At 47.9% G+C, this 20,863-nt stretch overlaps 1 protein-coding gene across 3 annotated transcripts in view; it reads right to left on the bottom strand.

Annotated features, from left to right (window-relative positions):
• The window catches only part of LOC120957927 (calpain-11-like), a 38,307-nt gene extending 18,021 nt beyond the window's left edge, over nucleotides 1-20,286 (bottom strand). For 2 of the 3 annotated variants that reach the window (XM_049609510.1, XM_040380391.2), the window contains exons 1-2: nucleotides 20,066-20,286; nucleotides 13,008-13,860 (exon numbers count right to left, since the gene is read on the bottom strand). In XM_049609510.1, coding sequence (XP_049465467.1) covers nucleotides 13,008-13,065 — 58 coding nt within the window. In that variant the 5' untranslated portion in view covers nucleotides 13,066-13,860; nucleotides 20,066-20,286. Of the gene's footprint in view, nucleotides 1-13,007; nucleotides 13,861-19,733; nucleotides 20,013-20,065 lie in introns of those variants that run through there. The other variant, XM_040380392.2, reaches the window with a different exon arrangement.
• Nucleotides 20,287-20,863: the final 577 nt, after the last annotated feature.

Consider the following 20,863-nt stretch of genomic DNA (forward strand, 5'->3'; position numbering starts at 1 on the left):
TTACCACCGTAACATCTGCTGATATGCAGATAAGCTGAGTGGCAAAAAGAACAACACTCTACACTCTCCTGCTCGTTTGCTCTGTTTGCCCCATTAAGCGAGCTATCACCAGCCGAGTCGAGCTTAAATCAAAATAAACCATCGCTAATGACAGCGACACTGGTGGGACGCAGCGTGGCTACGTGCGCTGCACTCGGTGCATTCGGCTGCGCTCGGTGCCATTGTCCCGCGTCTGTGTGCGCGTATGGTTGCGGTTTCCATTAACACTTGACCCAGTTGAAGGTTGTTGTGACCGCGGGCGTTTTTTTTTTTTTTTTGGTTTGGTGCCAACCCTACGACGCGACGTCATTTAGTCTTGTGTCTTCCACCGTGTTTTCGTGAAGGAGCAGCAAACGCCTCCATCCGATAACGAACGCCGCGTGTGAAAATGTGTTCCATTGTTCTGGGATGTTATTGTTGATTTTTTTCGGATCTATACGTTTCCGTCCGGATCCGGAATCGGTGTGTGTGTGTCTTCCTTGAAAGTGGCACAAGAAAAGCGCGTGCCTCCAAATGAGCTTTACCGGCCGATTGGCCCAATTCTGTCCGCCTCGGTGCCCGGGAATTGGACTCAAATTGTTCAGTAGGTCAAACATGTTTTAATGCGGATTAATAACGCCCCCTCCCCCTTCCCAAAAGTCTATTGCGTTTCGGATTATATAAGCATCTGTTTTTGTTTCAAGCGTTTTCTAACCATTTTTTTTTCATTGTGTCTCTGGCTCAAGCGAGATGATTTACAGTGTGACCGCCCTCCCGCTTGGAGGGAAATTATTATGAATTCATTCTTGGCCTCCCATTTGTTTCATTCCACTCAAATCGGTGGATGGAGTGTTTTTCCCCAAGCTTTTTTCCCCTCCTGTTGTGTGTGGGAGACTTTAGCATTGCTCAGGTTCAGATTTTTGGAATGATTGTGTGTTTCGTGATTATTGTTTTATCGCTGAGGTAGAGATCCCCAAATTCCCCCCCGAAAAACGAGAGAACGACAGCCTATCGCAGCCTCATCTGATGCTGCTGGTTCGTCTGATTGTAAATGGTACCAGCGGAAAGCAGTCGTTTGACAAGAGGTGATAAATTACTGGGTGCTGGTGGATACCATTTCACAAAACTAGGTCCTCTCTCCCCGGGGTAAATTGGTGGATGGGTTTTTTTGTAATAATTGGGTTAAGTGACACGGCTGAGGCAAAAGAGAATGATTTATTCTTGCGCCAGAAGATCGTTAAGCAGATAATGATGGTTTTATTAGCGAAAGGTATTTACTGTCAATTCATTGCTTCATACACCGATACAACGAGCCAGGACGGTTCGAAGTTGGAAGCAAAAACACACTAAAACTTTACTCATTACGACTAGCCTTCACACCTTGACCCTTTGCCGGGACGCGTTTTTAATTGCGCTCATCATCTGCAATCGCCCACAGACGCCCACACTCCCCTCCGCCCAACTCTAATGAGCAAAACACCCCGCAAAATGCAAAATCGATCGAGCGAGAATGACACAATAGTCGGGCTTGCGTTGCTTCTTACCGCACATTGCTGTAAACAGCCACACTTTATGCTGGCAATTGCAGTGCCTTCGATTTGCCTTTGTCGGCCTTTGCCGCCCATCTCAAGCGCGCAAAGATGCAGCTAGGGCGTTTGATTGCACAACCAGCAAGTGTGTTCGTTCTTGCCGATCGAATCCAACCCACGGTAAGCGAACCGCACAGACACACAAATTGGGAAGAGGAGCAGGAAGAGGCCATGAAAAATCGACACTAATTGTGCGAGTGCACACTTTTGTCATACAATTATGAGATATTTTTCCTGCCCTAACGTGGTCATAAAAGTGGAAGACTTCGGTCGGTGAGTTCGTCTTTTTTTCGCGTTCGTTTGCTTCCTCGTGCTGCTCTTTTGCTTTTGCGATGAGCTAAACACAGGTTTGCTTTTATTTGCAAGCGGGGTTTCCTCGGGGCGAGAGGCGGCTGCACAGTTTTAGCAGCTTTACCAAAGGTGTTAAAGTGTTGTGCGGTTACGGAACGGGGTTGTGATTTTGCAGAGAGAGAGGCACAAGAGGTCATTTGTCACCATAAAGTTAAAAGCCACAGATGGCACAGCGGAACAGGCGGAAACGAGCGAATGCGAATGATTGTTTTACGTTTCGGGCACACTCTGGCCACAAATGTCACACAAACACACACACACAGTGCTTGATGAGTGGTAATGATTGCTAATAAATTGATAGTTTATTTATATGGCCGAGAGGAGAAGACAAAAATCATGAATGAGCTTGAGTGTCGAAAATGGATGCTTCAAACTCGTTAATTTGCACGTTTTGGTTAGTATCTTTTGAATGGTTGGCGTTTGGACATTCCTTTCACCCACTTTGCACTCTTATCTGAACCTGCAATCGTAGTATTTTACTGCTCGCTGTATTTTGCTTGCCTTTTCCTGTGTTGCGTGAACAAAAAAAAATTGCCAACCAACGATGTCTTTTAGTCCATAAAATTACCACTTAAACCCATTTACCAACTCAAACACCTTCACATTCTAGACGCAATACACAATACGGTACAGTTTTTTCGAACTCCCATTACTCCGCCTTTTTCACATGCTCTACACAAGCTTACGTGAGTAAACGGTGCCGGAAAACGGCTGCGTTTTCTGCCTTACAAAACCAAGCCGCTTGATGTGCCGCCACCTATTACTCCATTGACTCCAGCTTGCCTGGGTGACTTTCTTTACCGCTGGAGCCGTTCCCCCCCCGCCCCCCGTTCCCCCTCGGCAGGTGGGACAAAATTATACACACAAATAAATAAATCCGTCCCGTACCGGTCCCGGAAAGGAAGCAACCACCGATAAGCCTAGCTAGCAACAACTAGATGAAGCGATGAGAGGCAGAAGAAGAAGAAGAAGAAGCGTAGAAAAAACTACAAACAAACAAGCAACTACCAAACACAGCCACGGGTCGAGTAATCTGTCGAGTGCATAAATCAGAGAAGGCGAGCTGGCGATGGAAGTTGTGTATGTTTCGGGATTTCTAGTCACCTGGGGCCACCCCCCTCGTGCACGTCCGCTCTACCCCATCCACACAAGTAAAAACGGTGGCGGTTCGTCGCCTGCCGCGCCTGAAGACGCCGTCTGCGCTGAAAGCACTTTGGTGAGTCGCTAGAAATTCGCGAATGTATCATTTACACCTACTCGCTCGGTTCCCCCCAACGCAAGAGCAGAGACGATCACCTTTCCCTTCCATACTGTGCTAGTGTGGCTGTGTGTGTGTGTGTGTGGACAAGTGGAGGACGATGTGGGTGAGCGATCGCTGTTGACAATGTGTGGTGTTGTTCTGGTCGCCCAACCACTCCAGGTCCGACCGCCACTCGAGCTCATCAAGCGGTTCCCATCTGAATTCCGCACATCTCCGACGAGTGGCTGCGTGGCCGTGTAGGCCGTGACGAGTGACAGACGGACTTCTGGAGGCACACACACACACACACACACACACTCGACGCTGCCACGTTGGAGGCAGCGAAGACGATCCCGCGGCGCACTTCCAACCCGCTGCAGTGGCCCAAAAATGGACACGCGCGGATAGAGCCGCCCCGGCCCCGGTCCGTACTTGGGCAGCGTTTGATTATTTATCTGAAATGAACCAAAGTCAACGAACGATAATATCGCTAAGGGGTGCGGGAAGTTTTCAGTTTCGCTCTTGCGGCTGCGCGAGGCGAAAAGACATTAAATTTGTGCCTCCAGGCTCCGGTCACGGTTGACTTTGATGTAAAACGGTCGCGGGCGCGTTCTCCCGTGTTGTCACCAGTGGGGAATAAAGATGGAAAGTGATCCTTTGCGAACGCATTTGGACGGACGAGTTGGATGCTTTTGGATCGGATTTGGTCTATTGAAATAGGGAAATAATTAAGCAATTTGTAAGCGGTAAGCTCAGCGTAAAGCGTGCAGTATTCCTTTCTTTGGTGGATCGTATATTTTTGAATTGCTCATTCCGATGACATTTAGCTGAGTGGTATAGGCCGGCTACGGAAGCAGTGTAAAGTCCGTTTCATGTCTCACGCCAAACCATTTTTCGATTTTTTAATGCACAGAATGATCGTTACTGTTGTGCGATATGATTTATGGGACGATCTTATCGGTTTAAAAATGAAGGTAAGATTACTCTATTCTATCTGATTCAAAATATAGCTCAAACTACCTCTCAAAAACCTCTTTAGTTTGCAAATAAAATCCATTAAAGCACATACACACGATCATAAATTAGTCTTTCCTGTTTCCAATTCAACCATACGAGCGTATTATTTCACACATGCAAATAGTAACGAGCCAAAGCTCACCTTAAGCGTGTAACCTTCGACTTCATCTCGGTTAAAATATTGCACTGCTAGCGATTGTTTTACTTCAAAAATCAATTTAAATATTCCCATCGTCACCGTCATCACCCATCCCATCCCCTTGAGTAGGGTGGGCTGGCAAATCAAAATGATTTATCGTCGAACACGAGCCACAACCACAAATAACGTTTAAAGTACACCCAAAACAAATCGTGCGAAATACGATCATCATGCCAAACACCTTCCGAGTGTATAATGAGCATGAAACAGAGAAAGACGCACACACATACACATTTTAATGCTTCCGCATCAGACAGTCACACATCCGAGTCGTATTGCGATGAAATTGCGCACTCCGCATCAAGATATCGCACCGCTGATAAGAAACGGAGAATGGAAAAAAAGTACACAGCCACCCAGGGTGATGAGTTTTGCAAAGAAAGGAAAATTAAATCTTTCTCTCTCTCTCTCTGCTTCCCATACAAAAAAGCTGCCTCCAGCAGATGCGGTGGAAGCGATAAGGGAAAACTCCTCCCCTCTGCTTTCCTTCTCCTCAGGCTCGCCTTATCGTGGCGGTGCAGCCGGCGATGGCCCTGATTGTGGCATGAATATTCAGCGGGCGATAAATAACCGTTCTTTCTTGCGCGGGGCCGCCGCTCTAATATGGCATAATTTTGCTGCCCTTTCTTGGGGCTGACACACTCCTCCTCCTCCTGCTGGCCGGGCAGGCGGGTGGTGGAATTGTTGCACAAATTGTGCATTAGGTGCGGGTAGCACGCCGGCAAAAAAGAGACGTCCAGAGAAGGAAAGCGACTGCAGCGATGGCTTTGGAAAACTGCAAGCAAAGGGAAAAGGGACTTTGGAATCGAAAGAAGCAAATTAGTGTGCATCGCGGCGGGTGGAGGCGGTGGTGTTGCACAAAAGGAACTACTGGAATGATGGAACCGGGACAAGCTGAAGGAAAAACAAGCATCAGAAGACGCGAAAGAGAAAGAAAGGGAGCAATAGAGGGAGCACAAAACGAGGAAAGAAAAATGGGACAACAACTCGACGCCGCGCATCACGGCAATGCATTTTTTACATCCACACACACACACATACTCGCTCAATGCATTGCACTTGCACTACATACCGATCGGTGGAGAAAGAGTGTGAAACGCACGCGAGAGGAACGCGCCAAAGTTGAATCGAGCACAAAAGCGCATTGTTCTAGCTGCACGCTGTGTGGGGAAGGCTTTCGTTTCGTTTCCGACGGGAGCTCCCTGCTCCCTGGTGTGTGTGTGTGTGTGCCATTTTCACTCTTCATTGAGTTTCCCGGCCGCGCGGGCGCTTTCCACACGTGTTCCAGATGGTCGCTGTGGAAAGCAGAAAGCTGACCTCCAATCGGCAAGCCAGCTGTCTGCAAGTTGCCTGCCGACAATGAGGTTGCAGCAAGACGATAAGGGAGAGAGAAGGGAGAGGGCTGAAGAATTTCAGTTTGATTGACAATCACGTCACCAATCCCCCTCCCAAAGGAGTGAATGATGCAGATCGGCTGCCCTCACTGTAACGTTGATGAAGTGCAAATCGATCGAGAGTGAACGAAAGGGGGTTCGTCGCTTGCGTTCAAGTCGTTTGTTTTGCGTCGCATTTTTAGCGCACCAGGCGGCCTTTCGTTTCACTGTTTTTTTTTTTAATCTTTATAAAACGACACGATTACTAAATAGCTTAAATGCCTCTGCGCTGTTTGATTTCTCGATCAATCGCGGCTCATTAATTGCGATCCGCCGGAAATTACGATCAAAATCGCAAGCCCGGACGGAAACGGTGCGCAAATAAGGCGATTCGCATCGCCTCGTTCGTGACAAATTTGTGTCATCCCGTTCGAAAATTTCGTATTAGACTGTTTGTTTTGCTGTTGTCTGTTCATTTTTTTGCACACACATGCTCACGCATTCCTGCCCCGCCACAAGTTGCCATTTGGAGACGGGGGATAGGCTCACAACCGGCAGGGTGATTATTATTTATCAATTAGCGCCAAGGTGCAGCCGCGCCCCTTTCCACCTAGATCTGACCTACAGGCCGTGATGGCGAGAAAGAAAGAAAAAAAAACGACACAAACGCTTAAATGAGCCGTTAAAGGTAAAGGCGTTCGGCTTCACTTCACGGTGGCCCATATCCGCCACCCGCTGGTGACGGAGAAGAAAGGAACCACGGGGACACGGGCGATACACAGTACTAAATCTATTAATTATCGGATTTTTCTTCCACCCCTTTGGAGCTTTGGAGCTTTCAGTCTCTCGGTGTCGCTTTCTTGAGAGGCTGAAACCCTGTCCCAGAAGCAAAAAAGCCCCCCATTCATCCCTTCAGGGTGTCTAGAGGGAGAGCCTCTAGAAAAAAAAGGGAACGCAGGTGTAAATGGGTTGGTATAAATTTCTCCCCAAGAACCCCTACACCAACATGAATGTGTGGCTTTACAGTTTGCTTCCCCGGGTTTGCCCTTTTCTGAACGAATTTTTCCCCTAATTTAGAAGCTACCTAACCATTCTCCCCCCGCGTCGCGGTGAAGGGAATTGTTTATGAGTTACACAACGACACCAAGTAGGCCAAATGAAGCGCACTCTCTTGGGGCTGGCGCACTGCGAAGATGCAAAGCTGGGCGGGCTCGGCTTGTGAATGGAAAAATTGGCCTCGAAAGTATGACCTACTTTTGTTCCGTCTCGCTCGCCACCGTACGAAAACGTTGTCCCCGAGCGTGAAGGGAACTGAAGGGGCTTAGAATCATTAGCCCAGAATAATCTCGCACTTCACTTGGCGGTGAACGTGATTTTTGGGGCTTGGAAAATGGGGCCAAAGCTGTCGCACGGGTGGTGTGCGTGTCGTTCAAGCGGCGCAACCATTTCCTCACTGGTAGGGACAAATTATTATCGTTCCCCCCCCCCCCCCCCCCCCCCCCCCGAACTGAACCGATTGGCGTTTCGAAAGCGTTTCTCGTTCCAAAGAGTTTAGCATTATTATTGCTCACCATAGTGCTTGTGGCTCGTTATCTGACCCACGGTTCAAATTGTTATGTGGTGCGTTAGATAATGGATTTAATAATCTTCTGCGTTATGCATCGTGGACAGTTTTGTAAGTTAAGCTTTTGTTTTATGCACGATTCGACAGGAAAGGAATGCTTACGATAAGAAGTTGAAAGTAGTTTGTTTTGCATTATTAAATATTTTCATTTAAATTCATTTTTAATCAAAAATATTGCCGAGATTGACCAAATGACCTATTTGTGTAATGAAAAAGGCTCTTTGGATAAGAGAACTGTGCATTGGAGGTAAATTGAGAGTAAAAACACTGTTCATATTCCTTTAATCATTCAAAACTTTCAAAACCGTTTCGAATTGGCCTTTAGAGCTTATTCTTCACTCAAAAGTGTCAAAAATGTCGAAAGCCTCTTCCAAAAATAGCCTCGCCGAGGAAGGTTGGCCCAAACGATGATACTCTCTCGTCGACCTGAATAGTGACCGGAAAAAGCGCATCGAAGCACCATTAACCCTAGCCCCGAAGCGATGCCTGCCCATTTAAGGCTGGTGCTTCAAATTTTCACACGCTAAGCAGGCGTCCCTCGAGCGCCCCATCGAACGCCACCGATCGATCGCCAACGACCACGACAACGACACCGTCATCTTCAGCGGCGTGAAAAAGGTCACTCAACGAACCCGGGGCCCGTGTCTCTGGGGGGGCCAGACATTCGGGGTCGCCGTTGTAGTTGCCCGTGGAGAAAACTGGATCAGCCTGGCTCGACATCGTTCGAATAGTGCGTCGCGACCACCAATGCGGGTCGCTAACCTGCGTCCCGCTCCCGGCACGGGCGAGGTCACAACTTTCCACTTTCGCCTCAGCACGGGTACGGCTGTTCACCCAGCGATTAAGATGCACACCCGAGCCCGATGTCCCGAGCGTGTTGCTGTTGGCGACAAAAGAAAGAAAGAGTGATCACGCGATTTACGAGATGATAACCGGACGACATCCGGACAGCGTGGAGAAAATGTAAATAAAAAAAAAAAACTGCTCCACTCAGCCATGTAAATGCGGCACGATAACAGGCCCGTACACCGAGGCCCGTCGACAAGTTCCACAGGGCTCGAGCCGATTGAGATTGAACGGGATTGAGCGAGTTTAAGCGTCCATAAAATCAGTTTTCATCTATAAACGACGCGGCTTAATAAATAAAGTAACATATTCCATTAAGCATAAGCGTCAAAATACGAGGTAACTTTTGGCTCACCCCTTTTCCCACCGCTGTCAACTCGCGGACGCTCCGTGTTTACAAACACACCGCAACATGCATGTTTCTGGGCCGGTGTTACATTTCTTTTTTTTTCTCCTCACACACTCCCATCGCACACTAATTTGCATACATTAGACACATATATGCGCTTCCTTCCGTTTCTGGCTCTTTACCTCCGCGAGACCCAACGGGGACCGACTGCGGGGACTGACTGTCAGCGCAACATATCGCATGGCAGCATAATTTGCATATTTTCTCCTCATCAACAAGTCGATCGGTGGTGCTTTTAGCGGTGATTTCGAAATAGAAAACGGATCGACACACGCAGAACACGCTGCCGCTGATCTGCATCACGCGCGCAGCATGAGGAAAGGTGCGGCACAGCGCAAGGCACGAACTTCCTCACGCAAGGCCACACTGCGAGGAGGATGCGCCCCAGTCGGCACGACATCGCCGGGGACGGTCGTGCGGTGCTGTTGTCGCCCAGCGGAAAATTGTACTTTGTGCAGAAAACACAACAAAACAACAGAGCTGCTGCCGTTTGGTTGGTCCGGTGGGTTCTTTCTTTTTTTTTGCCGCACGCCAAACCGGAATTGATCACGAAATTGACCGACAGCACACGACGCGTCGGTTGTCCCCGGGGCAAGACGAGCCGTTCTTCAGCTCCGAATTCTTTCCCTCGGGCACAAGGGTTGAACGGTACGTCTTTAGTGACAATTAAGCGGTGGAAGAAGATAAAAGAAAGTGCTCCATCTTCTCGCCGGAGGGTTTGTTTCCCTTTTCCTCAGGGAGAGGAGCGCATGCGACGAGGAAAGTGATAATTATCTGCGTCCATTACACGGTGGCGCGTCAACGTCATCGGCGGAATTCAATCACAACCGTCCGATCCTCCGAGGCGCTTCAGATCATACACTCACACACTCACACACACACACGTGATCTCTCGCGTGGAGGTCATTTACGACTCGCGGTTTATGTCTTTCGCGATCATAAAAACCCTTCTTTTTACGATACCCGAGCGCCCTTTCGAACTGGAAGGAAGATGCATTCGCCCATTCGCATGCCGGTGTTGATTGTTTTTTTTTTTCTACCAGATGGGTGAGTGGATGGGAAAGACATTCCGCGGTAGGACTGCAAGGTGCACCTGTGGGAAAGGTAATGGAAAGCAAATGGAATGTCCCAAGCGCATCTGCCGGCGCTTGAGTGAATATGGAAATTTAAATATTAAAAACAGTGAGCGAGATCGAGTTTTGCTGGATGCTGATTACATTATCTCTTAATGCGTTAACGGCGGGGGAAAAGATAAAAGTCAATGCACACCTCGAATTATGAATGTAAATAAAGTTTGATTATTAAATAATCGTAAAGTAATAATTACCTTTTGCGCAAGCAAAACGAAACCAGCAATAAAGGTCGGCAGATCAAGTGTTTGAATAAAATATGAATAAACAAGATCTCTAATCTAATCTTATCTGCTCATCTTGGTACACTAAATTTTTACTAAAGCATACTTCCTTAATCGACAAACTCTCGACCACTCGCCAGATGAAGATAAATAACACGACAATAAACAAGACAAATCAATGAGACATTCCAGTGCGTGTCAGCCTTTCGCCGCCACAATTGACGTTTTCCTCATTTTTGTGCTCCATTTTTGGACCGGGCGAGCGAGCGCGCGCGTCGAATCCGTTTCCTTCTTCCCATCCTATGGTTAACAATGGTTAAGAAATATGACAAATTTGCGTGTAATTATGATGCGGCATTTAAGCGCGCGAGGCGCGTTTTGTGGTTTCGCTTGGGCTGGGGCGACGCCGCACCGCAATTTCCCAAACGCTTCGGGCGGTCCGGCCACATTCGGAGTGAGCGCGCGCGGCCGCACGCCCGCGTGCCTAGCCAGCGTGACAATGACCTTCGATTTTGTGTGTTGTCTTTTCTCTCCCATTCCCCGGCGATGCGAGTCACTGGCCCAAAGGCGAAGCACACACAAAGTAATACAACTCCCAAAACAGCCCCCCAACCGTGCTCCGTGCAATCATTGTCGCGCGGGAACTGTTCGGGCGGAGCGGTTTCGATTTCGGGGCGCTACGGGACGGTTTGTTGGATTGGGGGAGGTACTCCTTGTTTGGGAATTTGTGCGGGCATACACACAACACGCACCACAAAAAAAAAGAGACCGAAAAAAACTGCTCCCTTAATAACATAATTGTGCCGCGCGCGGTCGGTGTGTAGGTTATTTTTGATTTTATATCCATACGGCAATTAATTTTGCATTTCATGTGCGATTTCAACGCGCGAAATATTCAATCGAATCCGCGGCCGAGTGGGGGTTTTTTGTCTGCCCAGAATTTGTTTGCCTTTTGGTGACTCCACCCTCCCCTGGGGGGAATGCATTCACCCGTCTGGCAGGACGAGAAGAGAACGTTTGTTGAATTAATAATAGATCGCTCACCATCACGAATCGTGGATTCGTGGAAGCATTTCGGTTACACCGCTGTTCGGCTTCGCTGTTTGGATGGGGCCGGGTGAAACAGTACTCCGCGCATGTCATGCGCCGCGTCCCATTGAATTACGTTTGATTAATTGATTTCATCCAAACCCGTCTGGCGGTCTGAAGGTGACCGCAGCGCCGGGGCACGCAGCTCATCATAATCGGCAAAGCAAATCGGCGCATTAAACTTATGACAATCCGCGGGCGAGGTTGAGCTTTATTTTGGGAGTGATTTACTACAAAGTTATTCGTTTGTAAAAGTCAAGGAATAGAGGAAATCGAGGAAAAAGGGTTGAATTGGGAAAACATCTTGTTCGCTCTGTAGCCGGCAGAAGAAATTAAGTCATTTTATTGCATGCTCTGGAAACTGGCGAGACAACTCACCAGGAAGTCGATCAGCTACGATCGAAAGAAAGTCTGTAACATGTACAGCGTCGGCGGGAAGCCTTTGCGCACCGCGTCTGAAACTACCGTCTTGGCTCCGGCGGAAGATCGGTTTCGGTCCGGTGGCAACAGGCGTGTTCGATTGCGCAAGACGCAAAGCTTTGCGTATCCTTTCCCCCCCCGTAAAACCTCGGCCCAGGCGAGAGAAATCGGCGAACGAGGCTTATAATATTGATCGATTTCCTCCCTGCCCACCGTACTTAGTATATCTGGCCGAGATCGTAGATCGAAAAGATCAGCTGCTACCATCCCAAACGGGCGGGGGTCGATCGGCACACGGTAACAACATTAGCAGCAAGCAGAGCAGCCGCCCTGCGGGAGAGAACGAATAATTATAGAAATTATCTCCGCTGATGGCAAAACATGGGGGACAGAATCTCACACCGATCAGATCGTTTTACCCGTTGCGATACTAATCGTGACGGGTGGGTTTTTTGTTGCTCCTTCGAATTCCTCACTGCGACACATCGAACGAACCTTCCGTGCGATTGCCACCAGAGAGTGAATGCGAGCGAGCGCGCGCGCGCGCGAATGATGGATGAGGTTGAAATGGATCCGCAGATCCCTTGTGGCGGGCCAGGCTGACCAGCTGATCGGTGTGCGGGACCACTGTGAGCCTCAATGCTCACAAAATAAACTGAGTCATCACAGAGGGGATGGGCTGAGCGATCTTTGTGACACAGGAATTCCACAGTTCCACCACAAAAAAAAGCCAATCCATTCCAATGCCCGTAGAGGCCAAGGTTAACCAGCGTCACCAGCCCGGAAAGGTGGTATGCGATGCGGTGCGATAACATATTCCGCCTAATATTTTTGGACCCGAGCCCCGCCGACCGGGCAGAAAATCGTGCCATCGTGTGTCGTCGTAAAAATCTTAATTTTATTTCTTCACACGTGGTCTCGTCGGTCGGGGTCGCCACTAGCAGCAGCAGCACTCGATGCCGAAACGTTTATCTCCGAAACGAATGCAAAGCGTTTGGACGGGGATTTGAAATTATCACAACCGAATCATCACCTCAATCATCGTGACGGGGCTAATACACCTTGCAGGCGCGCCAAACATCGCAAACATAAGGCGACATCACGGGGCACGGGCCCGTAATCCGAACGGAGACTGAGCGAATTCTCTGCCGTGCTTCCTTGTGCGCTCTTTTCGCATGCTTATAAAATATTTAAATGATCCTCATTTGTAAAACCATCGTTCTGTCCCTGGGAGCGATGAAAACAGCAGCCGTCTGTTTTACTGGTTTATAGCATAGGGGTATTTTTTGTTTTGTTTTTTCGGGTTTGTTTGTTGTGAGTGAGAAATATCGAGGAACAAAGATCGCTTGTGCATTATGTAAATACAGTGTTTAAGCTGTTTGATTGTTACTACAGCTCTCCTAGGCTTTATGCAGGGATGAAAAACGTAAGAAAAAGCGAATCAATCGGGGCTAAAAAAAGAACTTCTTTCTACTTACTAATGTGTCCATTCCCCGGGTGTGGTATATGACCATTTGCTCTATAACCGGCAGGCATTGTTGCAGGAACCGCTTCTCTCTTCTTGCGGCAAAAGCGAAAAAACAAACCGGCCACAAACACTCGCCTTCGCACCTTTCGCGTTGCGATATGATTATGCTTTATCGGTAATGCTTTACCGCAACAGATGCCGCCCGCCGTAATCGATGCCTCGAAGTACTACACTACGCACCCACCATGAGGCATGCTAATTCTCTCTCTCTTCTTCTCCGGTTTTGCGTTTCACTTTTACCTCGGCACTAACAACGAACGTCGCACATCAGTACACTTTGCGCTCCACTTCTAGATGCGGCCGGATCCGGAACAACATGTTCGGCACTGATTTTTCCCTCCCACACACACCAACACACATACACACATACAACTATTCACACATACACATGAAACTACGATTCTCGAATGGACGGAAGGGATCCGTGCGGTAACTGCAGGCACGCACGCCCTGCAACACTCCTCGAACACAATCTGGAGCGCACTTGCTGTCCACCGGGATGGGCCGATAAAGGAGGAAGGGTACGGAGCGAGGGAAAATTGATTTCTCGTACTAAAATGCCGTTGCTTGTGTTGTCCGGCACCAGGCTTCGTGTTTCGTAATGGGGATGATGTGAGTGTTGCGCACCCACCTTATAGCTTCATCTTTCCAGTTTAGTCAATTGAGTTGGTTAGGGGGGACGAGCAGGGCAATAGCCGAGACGAGGAGGGGTAGAAGACGATGAAGGTCAATATTGAGGATTTGTTTAGCACTGGTACACTCACAGGAACGGTAATCGAGCACGAACGCGATCGTTGGTTTAGCTGTAGAGAAATAAAAGTGTAGAAAATAATAATTAGTATCCTGGTCACGGCACCGGGAGCTTGATGCTATGCATTTAAATTTAAATCGTTTAAAGTAATCATAATTAAAATTTATTATTCTTCATCAATAAAAGAAAACTCAAATTAAGTTTTAAAAATGATTGCTGCTTAAAATTTACATTTTATATGTTTCAAATAATAGTATTCTCCATCTCCATACGGGTTGGTGTATCGCAGATCGATTCCTCCAAAAACAAAGGGCCATCAATCAATCAACCCTAACGAACGAGCGCGGTAGAATCGATAGGATGTCGTAACGATAGGCCCGTATCATAAATTCCACTTACAAGACGCAGAAAACAGATCATCCCACGGAGGAAACTGAGCTAACATGGCCAAAAAACAAACAAACAAAAAAACTGTAAAACATCGTCCATTAATGAAGGGAAGACACGATCGCCACACCGCGCGCCGATAAGCAAATGAACCGTTCCGGCACGTGTTATGGTGGGTGGAATGGGATGGGGATTGGTTATGTTTTCATAAGCCTCTGCACGATCTGCAAACACACCAGCGGGCACACACACACATGGTTGTGTGTTTCATCGTGACTTTTCTATTACGTGGGGAGAAGCGGGGAAGGACGCTTTCGGTTTCTCATCAAAATTCGCTCCCTCCCGAAGATGATGATACACCGAAAATTGGCGATTGCGCAACACGCAACACACGCTGGTCAGCATAAGCCATCAAGCTCTTTTGTTTCTAAATTTATGATGTTTCCGTTTCACGAATACACATGCACACACACACAGCCACGAAATACGACCGAGAAGAAAGTGTAATGTATCGATAGCGAGCGCGCGCGCGTTCGCTGCACGTCCATAAACATGGGACCGCCAGTTTTGGGCAGGAACCCGTATCCCTGTTTTTTTCACTCCTCCCATTGGCTGATTTCCGCCGGCCTTTTGTTTCACATCCATTGGATGCTTTGCATTTTGTATGTGCTGCGTTCCGCATCATTTTTTCTCCCAACCGTTTGGTGGCCAATTATTCATCCCCCTGCGGGGCGCGAGAAGCCCTGTTAGTCTCGCGTGGTGTGGTGGCCGAAAAATTGATTGCAATTATTTCCCGATACCTGGGTGATGGGCAAAATGCCCAAAAGGTGGTGGGGTAGGGGTTTAGCGATAAGAAGCATCCATTACATGCGCAGCATCACGTTACAACATAATGACGGGCGCCCTGATGGGGCTGTCCGTTAAAGCTTAAACGTTTTGTGCTGTGTGTGTGTTTAATATTTGAAACATTTTCCCACGTGAGAAGCAATCGACCAAAAGTGACACCTTTTTTTCCTCACCAATGTTTATAGGGTAGGAAAAAAGGGAATTACACAACTGTTAACGACTCTATCTCCATTGCAGAATGCAGGAAATTAATGCCAATTCGGCCGAAACTGTAGTTCGTTCCGCAGCATTATCATTACAAATGTTGTGAAGCGCGCGCTGCATGTTTCGGATTTTATGGTGCGCGCGCGCGTTTTGTCTAAGTCATCATCAAGCTTTAGAGCATCATAAACCCCCCCTCTTCCCCCCGCTCATTACCCTCATGCCGGACAGAAATGTGGTCCATTCTGTGGCGTCCCCAATACTGTCTCCCAGTGGGACAGGTGCATTAACCCGCCGCTTTCGGTGGAAAAGCGGGCACGTAGCACAAAAATGGTTTGAATTTGCGAGCGAACCCATTCAGCCGTGCGCTGGTTCATGGGCTTTTTTTATGGACTTTCTAGGTCACGAGATCTTGGCATTGAGGTGTGAGATTTTGATTAGCATTTTGCCCCGCATTTCCCATGCGAGCCCGCCGCTCACGAAACCCGAGGGAGTGTCATGTCAGGCTGGTTGGCTTACTTTTCTCGCGGGCTAGCGTCCCAGTATGACGTCCTGGGTGATGCGTTCGTGTGCGGTTGATTAAGTGAAATGGAGAAGGAAAGGTGCTAGGCACCCCCTGCCTTCGGAGCGAATCAGGCGGACCAGATTGCTTGCATTATTAGCCACCCGCGCCTAAAACCCGCGGAGCGCGGGAAGAAAAGGAATGCGCAAAAAAAGAGACAAGAAACCAACATGCGCATTCTTGGTGATGCGAATAATCACAATCAAAAAAAGAGAACAAGATACAGGCACGCACACTGATCGTGGCAATGGTTCATAATTTAAAAAAAGCAAAGAAAGGCAACCAACCAACCGGGCGCGGGCACACATTCCAGCAAACCACACAGGATGAAGCACGGCAGCACGATAAAACGGTAAAGTATCGAAATTCTTTCCGCTATCCCCGGTAGGCTGCCAAAAACGATCGGAAGCAGAGTTTGAAAAATAGAGCTCAAAATCGAGCAGAGCGTGCGTAATGGAAACGACGAGCGAAGGAAAAGCAATAATAATGAAAGCACAAACACTTCAGATAAGATGAAAAATGAATGAACGGAACGGTGAAGAAACGGGAGGAATCGTTGTTCCAGCCCTTCGATCACCCTTCATTGATCATTCTCGTGCCCAGATCTATAATTGTCGAGCTTTATCCGTGGAAGCGCTGACCACCACAATCTTCTCCCCCCTGTAAACCGTTTACATCATCGATCATAACAAGGCGGGCGTAGCCTGAAGGAAGGTATCAAAGCAACCGCGGAGGGAGACAGATTTTGAGCAGTGAGAGAGAAAAACATGGGAAGAAAATTAACCGATCAACCGCTAAACCCCAACTTATCAATGTTGCTTGTCAATGACTCAATGCATTGTAAAGAACAGGAGTAGAAAGAGAGGGAGAGACTGAGAACAACAAAAAAGGCGGAAAGACACGAACCCCATTCTTTTCCGCATTTGAATGGATTTTAGCAACGCCTATTCGGGCACAACAATTGGGAAATCGAGTGTCGCAGAAAAAGGGTGGTGTTGGGGGGGGGGGCTGGGTATCAGGTAATGCACGATCACTTGTTGCCCGCCCGCCGCCCGTCCGCGCCCACTGTATGTAAATGTGTTGTTTTGGCTATTGATAGGTTTTGTTCTCGAATGTTACGGTCCCACTGTTATTCTGTTGGGTGTTGGGGGTGAATGGGGGAGCACAATAAAGCATAGCAAAAACGATGCCGTTGCTTCTACTGGTTCATTTGGTTCATCCAGATCCGCTCGCCCGTAGCGGTTCGTCGATTTTCAACACTTACACATGATTAATGAACCGTTTCCCTGTGCCTTTCTTTGCGGCGCAGCGTTCTTTGCCAGAAGAATGCAAATCCGATCCGATCGTGTTCGAAATAGAGACAAACTCTGTCGTTCACTGTGCACGGAGTGCTACAATGAAGCACACGGAGTGGGATTTTCTCAATTTTCCGGATGTACGGTGTACGGTGGCGGTGGGATGGTAGGGAGGAAATGAGCCCAAAGGGTGAAGCTAATTATTTATTCACGCTGGCGATAGAATCGATTGAGTGTTGACTACCCTGGCCCGACGATCGAACAATGACTTGTCTAAACACACTGCGACGGATGCACTGAGAGAGAGACCACAACAGTCAGCTGTTGATGGATTAAGTGAAATCATTTGCAAGCTCCGCTCAAAGACTCACAGAAAACACAAAACGGAAAACTGTTCGCCAGGAAAGGAAAATCCACTTGGAAAACAGGGGGGGGAAACAAGGTACGAACGGGAACCGGAGTCCGCTTCTGGCAACTGGAACTGGTTCGATCAGCCGGAAAAACGGTAACACACCTCCCACGGGCAGCGAGGGCGGAAAGCCGGAAAGCAGAATTCGCACAAATCGGTCACGCGGCTAGCAAGCTTGCAGCATCGAACAAGGAAAAAGCTTTCTCGTGTAGTTTTCACGGTCGCGGAGGCGAACGAACGGCTAAAGATGTCCCTTCTGCTCACGGTACGGCAGAAGTGGGAAGCAAGGGGGGGAAAAAAGGTAAATGAGAGCTCTTTCGCTTGCTCGCTTTTCTTTCTCACACTTGTTTCGCGCCTGCACTTGTTCCGGATGCTTCAAAGCAGGGCGAACGATCGCTGGTTGCACATGGGAAATGCAGCTTATAGTGCATTATCGTGCTTTACATATTATGATCTTCTAACTGCGCTGTCTTTGTTCAGCTTGAAAACTTGCCAAAGTAATGCTTTTGAACATTTTATATTAATTTTTGGAGTCAATTACCATTCTCAATTAAAAGTGTTTCATTCTTGAATGTTTAGATTAAAAAAACAGCCATAAAATGCAACGTAAATATCATTAAAAATTTAACAATTCAATTAATAGCCAATGAAATAAATGCAACCGCTCAATTAAACCATCAAATCAATTCCTTCCCACCTCGTCAACGCTCGGCGCACAGTTATGACGTTATGACTTTCGAATACTGATGCGACGCGGTCGAATGCATTCACACACAAAAAGTACATTGTTCGCCAGATTTTTTGTTTGTCCCCATAAGCAATAACAAAAGCAAAGGAAAAGCTTCTGCCACCATTTCGATCGTGTGCTTCCCTTTGGGACCTTCTCGCAACGACATAGCGGTTCATTGGGTGCTAGAAAGCACCGTTCTGTCAACCCTTTGGCTCCCCATCCTCCCCCCTCCCCCCCCCTTCCCCGAAATCGCTCCTTTCCTTCCCTTCGGACATTCAATGCACTGTCCCGCGCTTGCCCATTGAAGGGACAAAACAATAAAACATAATCATTGCGCACTGCCAGCATAACTCGACGGGAGTAGTGTAGGACAGCCGATTACGTTTACGCAGATGGTGATGAAAAAGTTTATAGCTTTCGTGTCATCGGCAAGAAGCGGGTGTAAAAAGCGGGAGGGAGTGCAACATAGAAGCACATCCTCTTCCGTATGGGCCGCGTAGAATCCCTCTCCAGCTCCTGCTCAGCTTGCGACCGCCGCCCGTGCATCGTGAACATATGTTTTATGTGTGCTGTTGCGTCGAAGGGGTGGAGGAGGCGTGAGTTTGCTTTGGTTGGTTCCCTTTGCCGCCTTCTGGGTCTTGGGTACGTTCTTAAACGCTCTGAGTATGTCTGTGTGTGTGTGTGTGTGTTTTGTTTTAATGCGTCAGTACATCCGTGCCGACCAACCTGACCAACGGGCGGTGTAAGCGCACCCTCCCAGCCCGGCGCTTAACATATGCGGGCTCGGCTTTATTCGCTGCCTGTATTTCAGCCTGTTTTCTTGATGGTGCGATTTTGTTTTTTTTTTGTTCGGCTCTTCCCTATCTTATTCTCTCTCTTTCTCTCTCTCTCTCTCTCTGTCTTCTAGCTGGGCTGTGTCTATTTAACATTCCACCCGCCCGTTTGGAGCCCTTTTTTGTTTCGCAGCCGCGATCGAACACACTCGTCGCCGAGGTTTGCGGCCGCGATCGATCGGAGCAAAAACGAACGAGCCCGGCGAAGGGCCCTTCGAGGCGATGCCGGCCGATCGTTGCATAAAAAGTACACACAAATCTAACCACAAAACACAACGCCAAGCATGCATTTACACACAGAAACACACTGACAACACAGGCACACGGTTACACCGGCGGCCAGTCCGGCGGGCGCGTAAATTCTTTTCCTTCTCCCCCAAAGACGATCGCCGGGGCGGGAAAGGGAGTGTGCGGATGAAAGGACGGCATGCCTTTTTAAATGGTGCCGAGATTTATCCCAAATTTATGTTTTAATGCGTTATACAGTGTTTCATGTTCATTGCATTCCCGTGTTCCATTCCCCGTGGACGCTATGGAACGATTTGGTTCGGTTGCGTGGCGGCGGCGGCGGCTCGAGCTGTTTATCTTCATGTGTATTTTCACTTAGCAGCAATAACTTACGGCTAACGATACACGCACACACACACACATACACACACTACCTCTTTCGCTGTCTCTTGGGTCGATGTTTTGTTGGACAGCGTGAAGTGGATGGAGTGTGGCACCCCGTTTAATGTCGCTCAGTCCGCTCTGTGCTATGCACTGTGATCGGTTTGTTCTGTTTGTGTTTGACCCATGGAAAGGCTTACACCGGCGCGCATCGGCGCACTGTCAAACAAAAGGTGTCTTGTTGCGCTCCATGCTCCACTATCTTGATCGACATTAGCTCAATCTTTTGTTTGAAACTATTTAGTACACACTTGTGCTTCACAAAAACCCACAACTGTCAGCTGATTGCCCTAACCAATCGATCGAAGAGGACAAATTCACTCACTTCGGTTGGTTGGTTCGTCTTCACTTTTATCACGTAGTCCACTGTTTTTTTTTTCTTCCTATTCCTTCAGTCCACTGGGTTTGCACGACACTTTCCACAGCGTTTTGTTGTCTTTTCCGCGCGAGAGTCAACGGCGAACTACGGTGTACCGTTTGAAAGAAGCGGACGCGAGCCGTGCATTCATCTTCGTTCGTCAAACGCTCCGGCGAGACTAACGAGCAGCCGCAGCAGCTTCTCTTCATGCGGCTCAGGCACGACTCGGGAGAGCAAGAGAGAAAGAGAGAGAGAGAGAGAGAGAGTGTCTGTGTGTTGTTGAATATAAAACACATGATCAATGAAGTGTAGCTGGAACTGGAGAATGAAGATCAGACTTTAAGGCGTTAGAAAATGTTTGGCCTGTCCAGCTGAGAGCAAGGGATGCTGTACCGCGCAGTAATAGAAGAGTTTGGTACGCAATCTATTTAAAAAGAGACCAATTGTTACTCAATCGTTTCAGTCACTTATGATGCTGATATAGTAGTCTTATTGAACAGTTAATAATGAAAAATTAGCATACTTCACATGAAAATATTCAACGTTATCATTCTTTAAAAAAGCCTTGCAAGAAGTATTCAAAGCAATCTATTTAATTTAAGAGGAATTTCATATTTTTTCCAATTACTTTGTATGTTTTACTACAGTTTGTTTTACAAGTGTTACAAAATGCGTTACATAGCGTTACATGTACTTGATTTCATTCGATGGTGTGTAACTTTCCATACAACAACAAAGCGAGTTCAGTTGCATGAAAGCTTGCGC

The sequence above is a fragment of the Anopheles coluzzii genome, chromosome 3 (assembly GCF_943734685.1).
Source record: "Anopheles coluzzii chromosome 3, AcolN3, whole genome shotgun sequence".
Taxonomy (NCBI): domain Eukaryota; kingdom Metazoa; phylum Arthropoda; class Insecta; order Diptera; family Culicidae; genus Anopheles; species Anopheles coluzzii.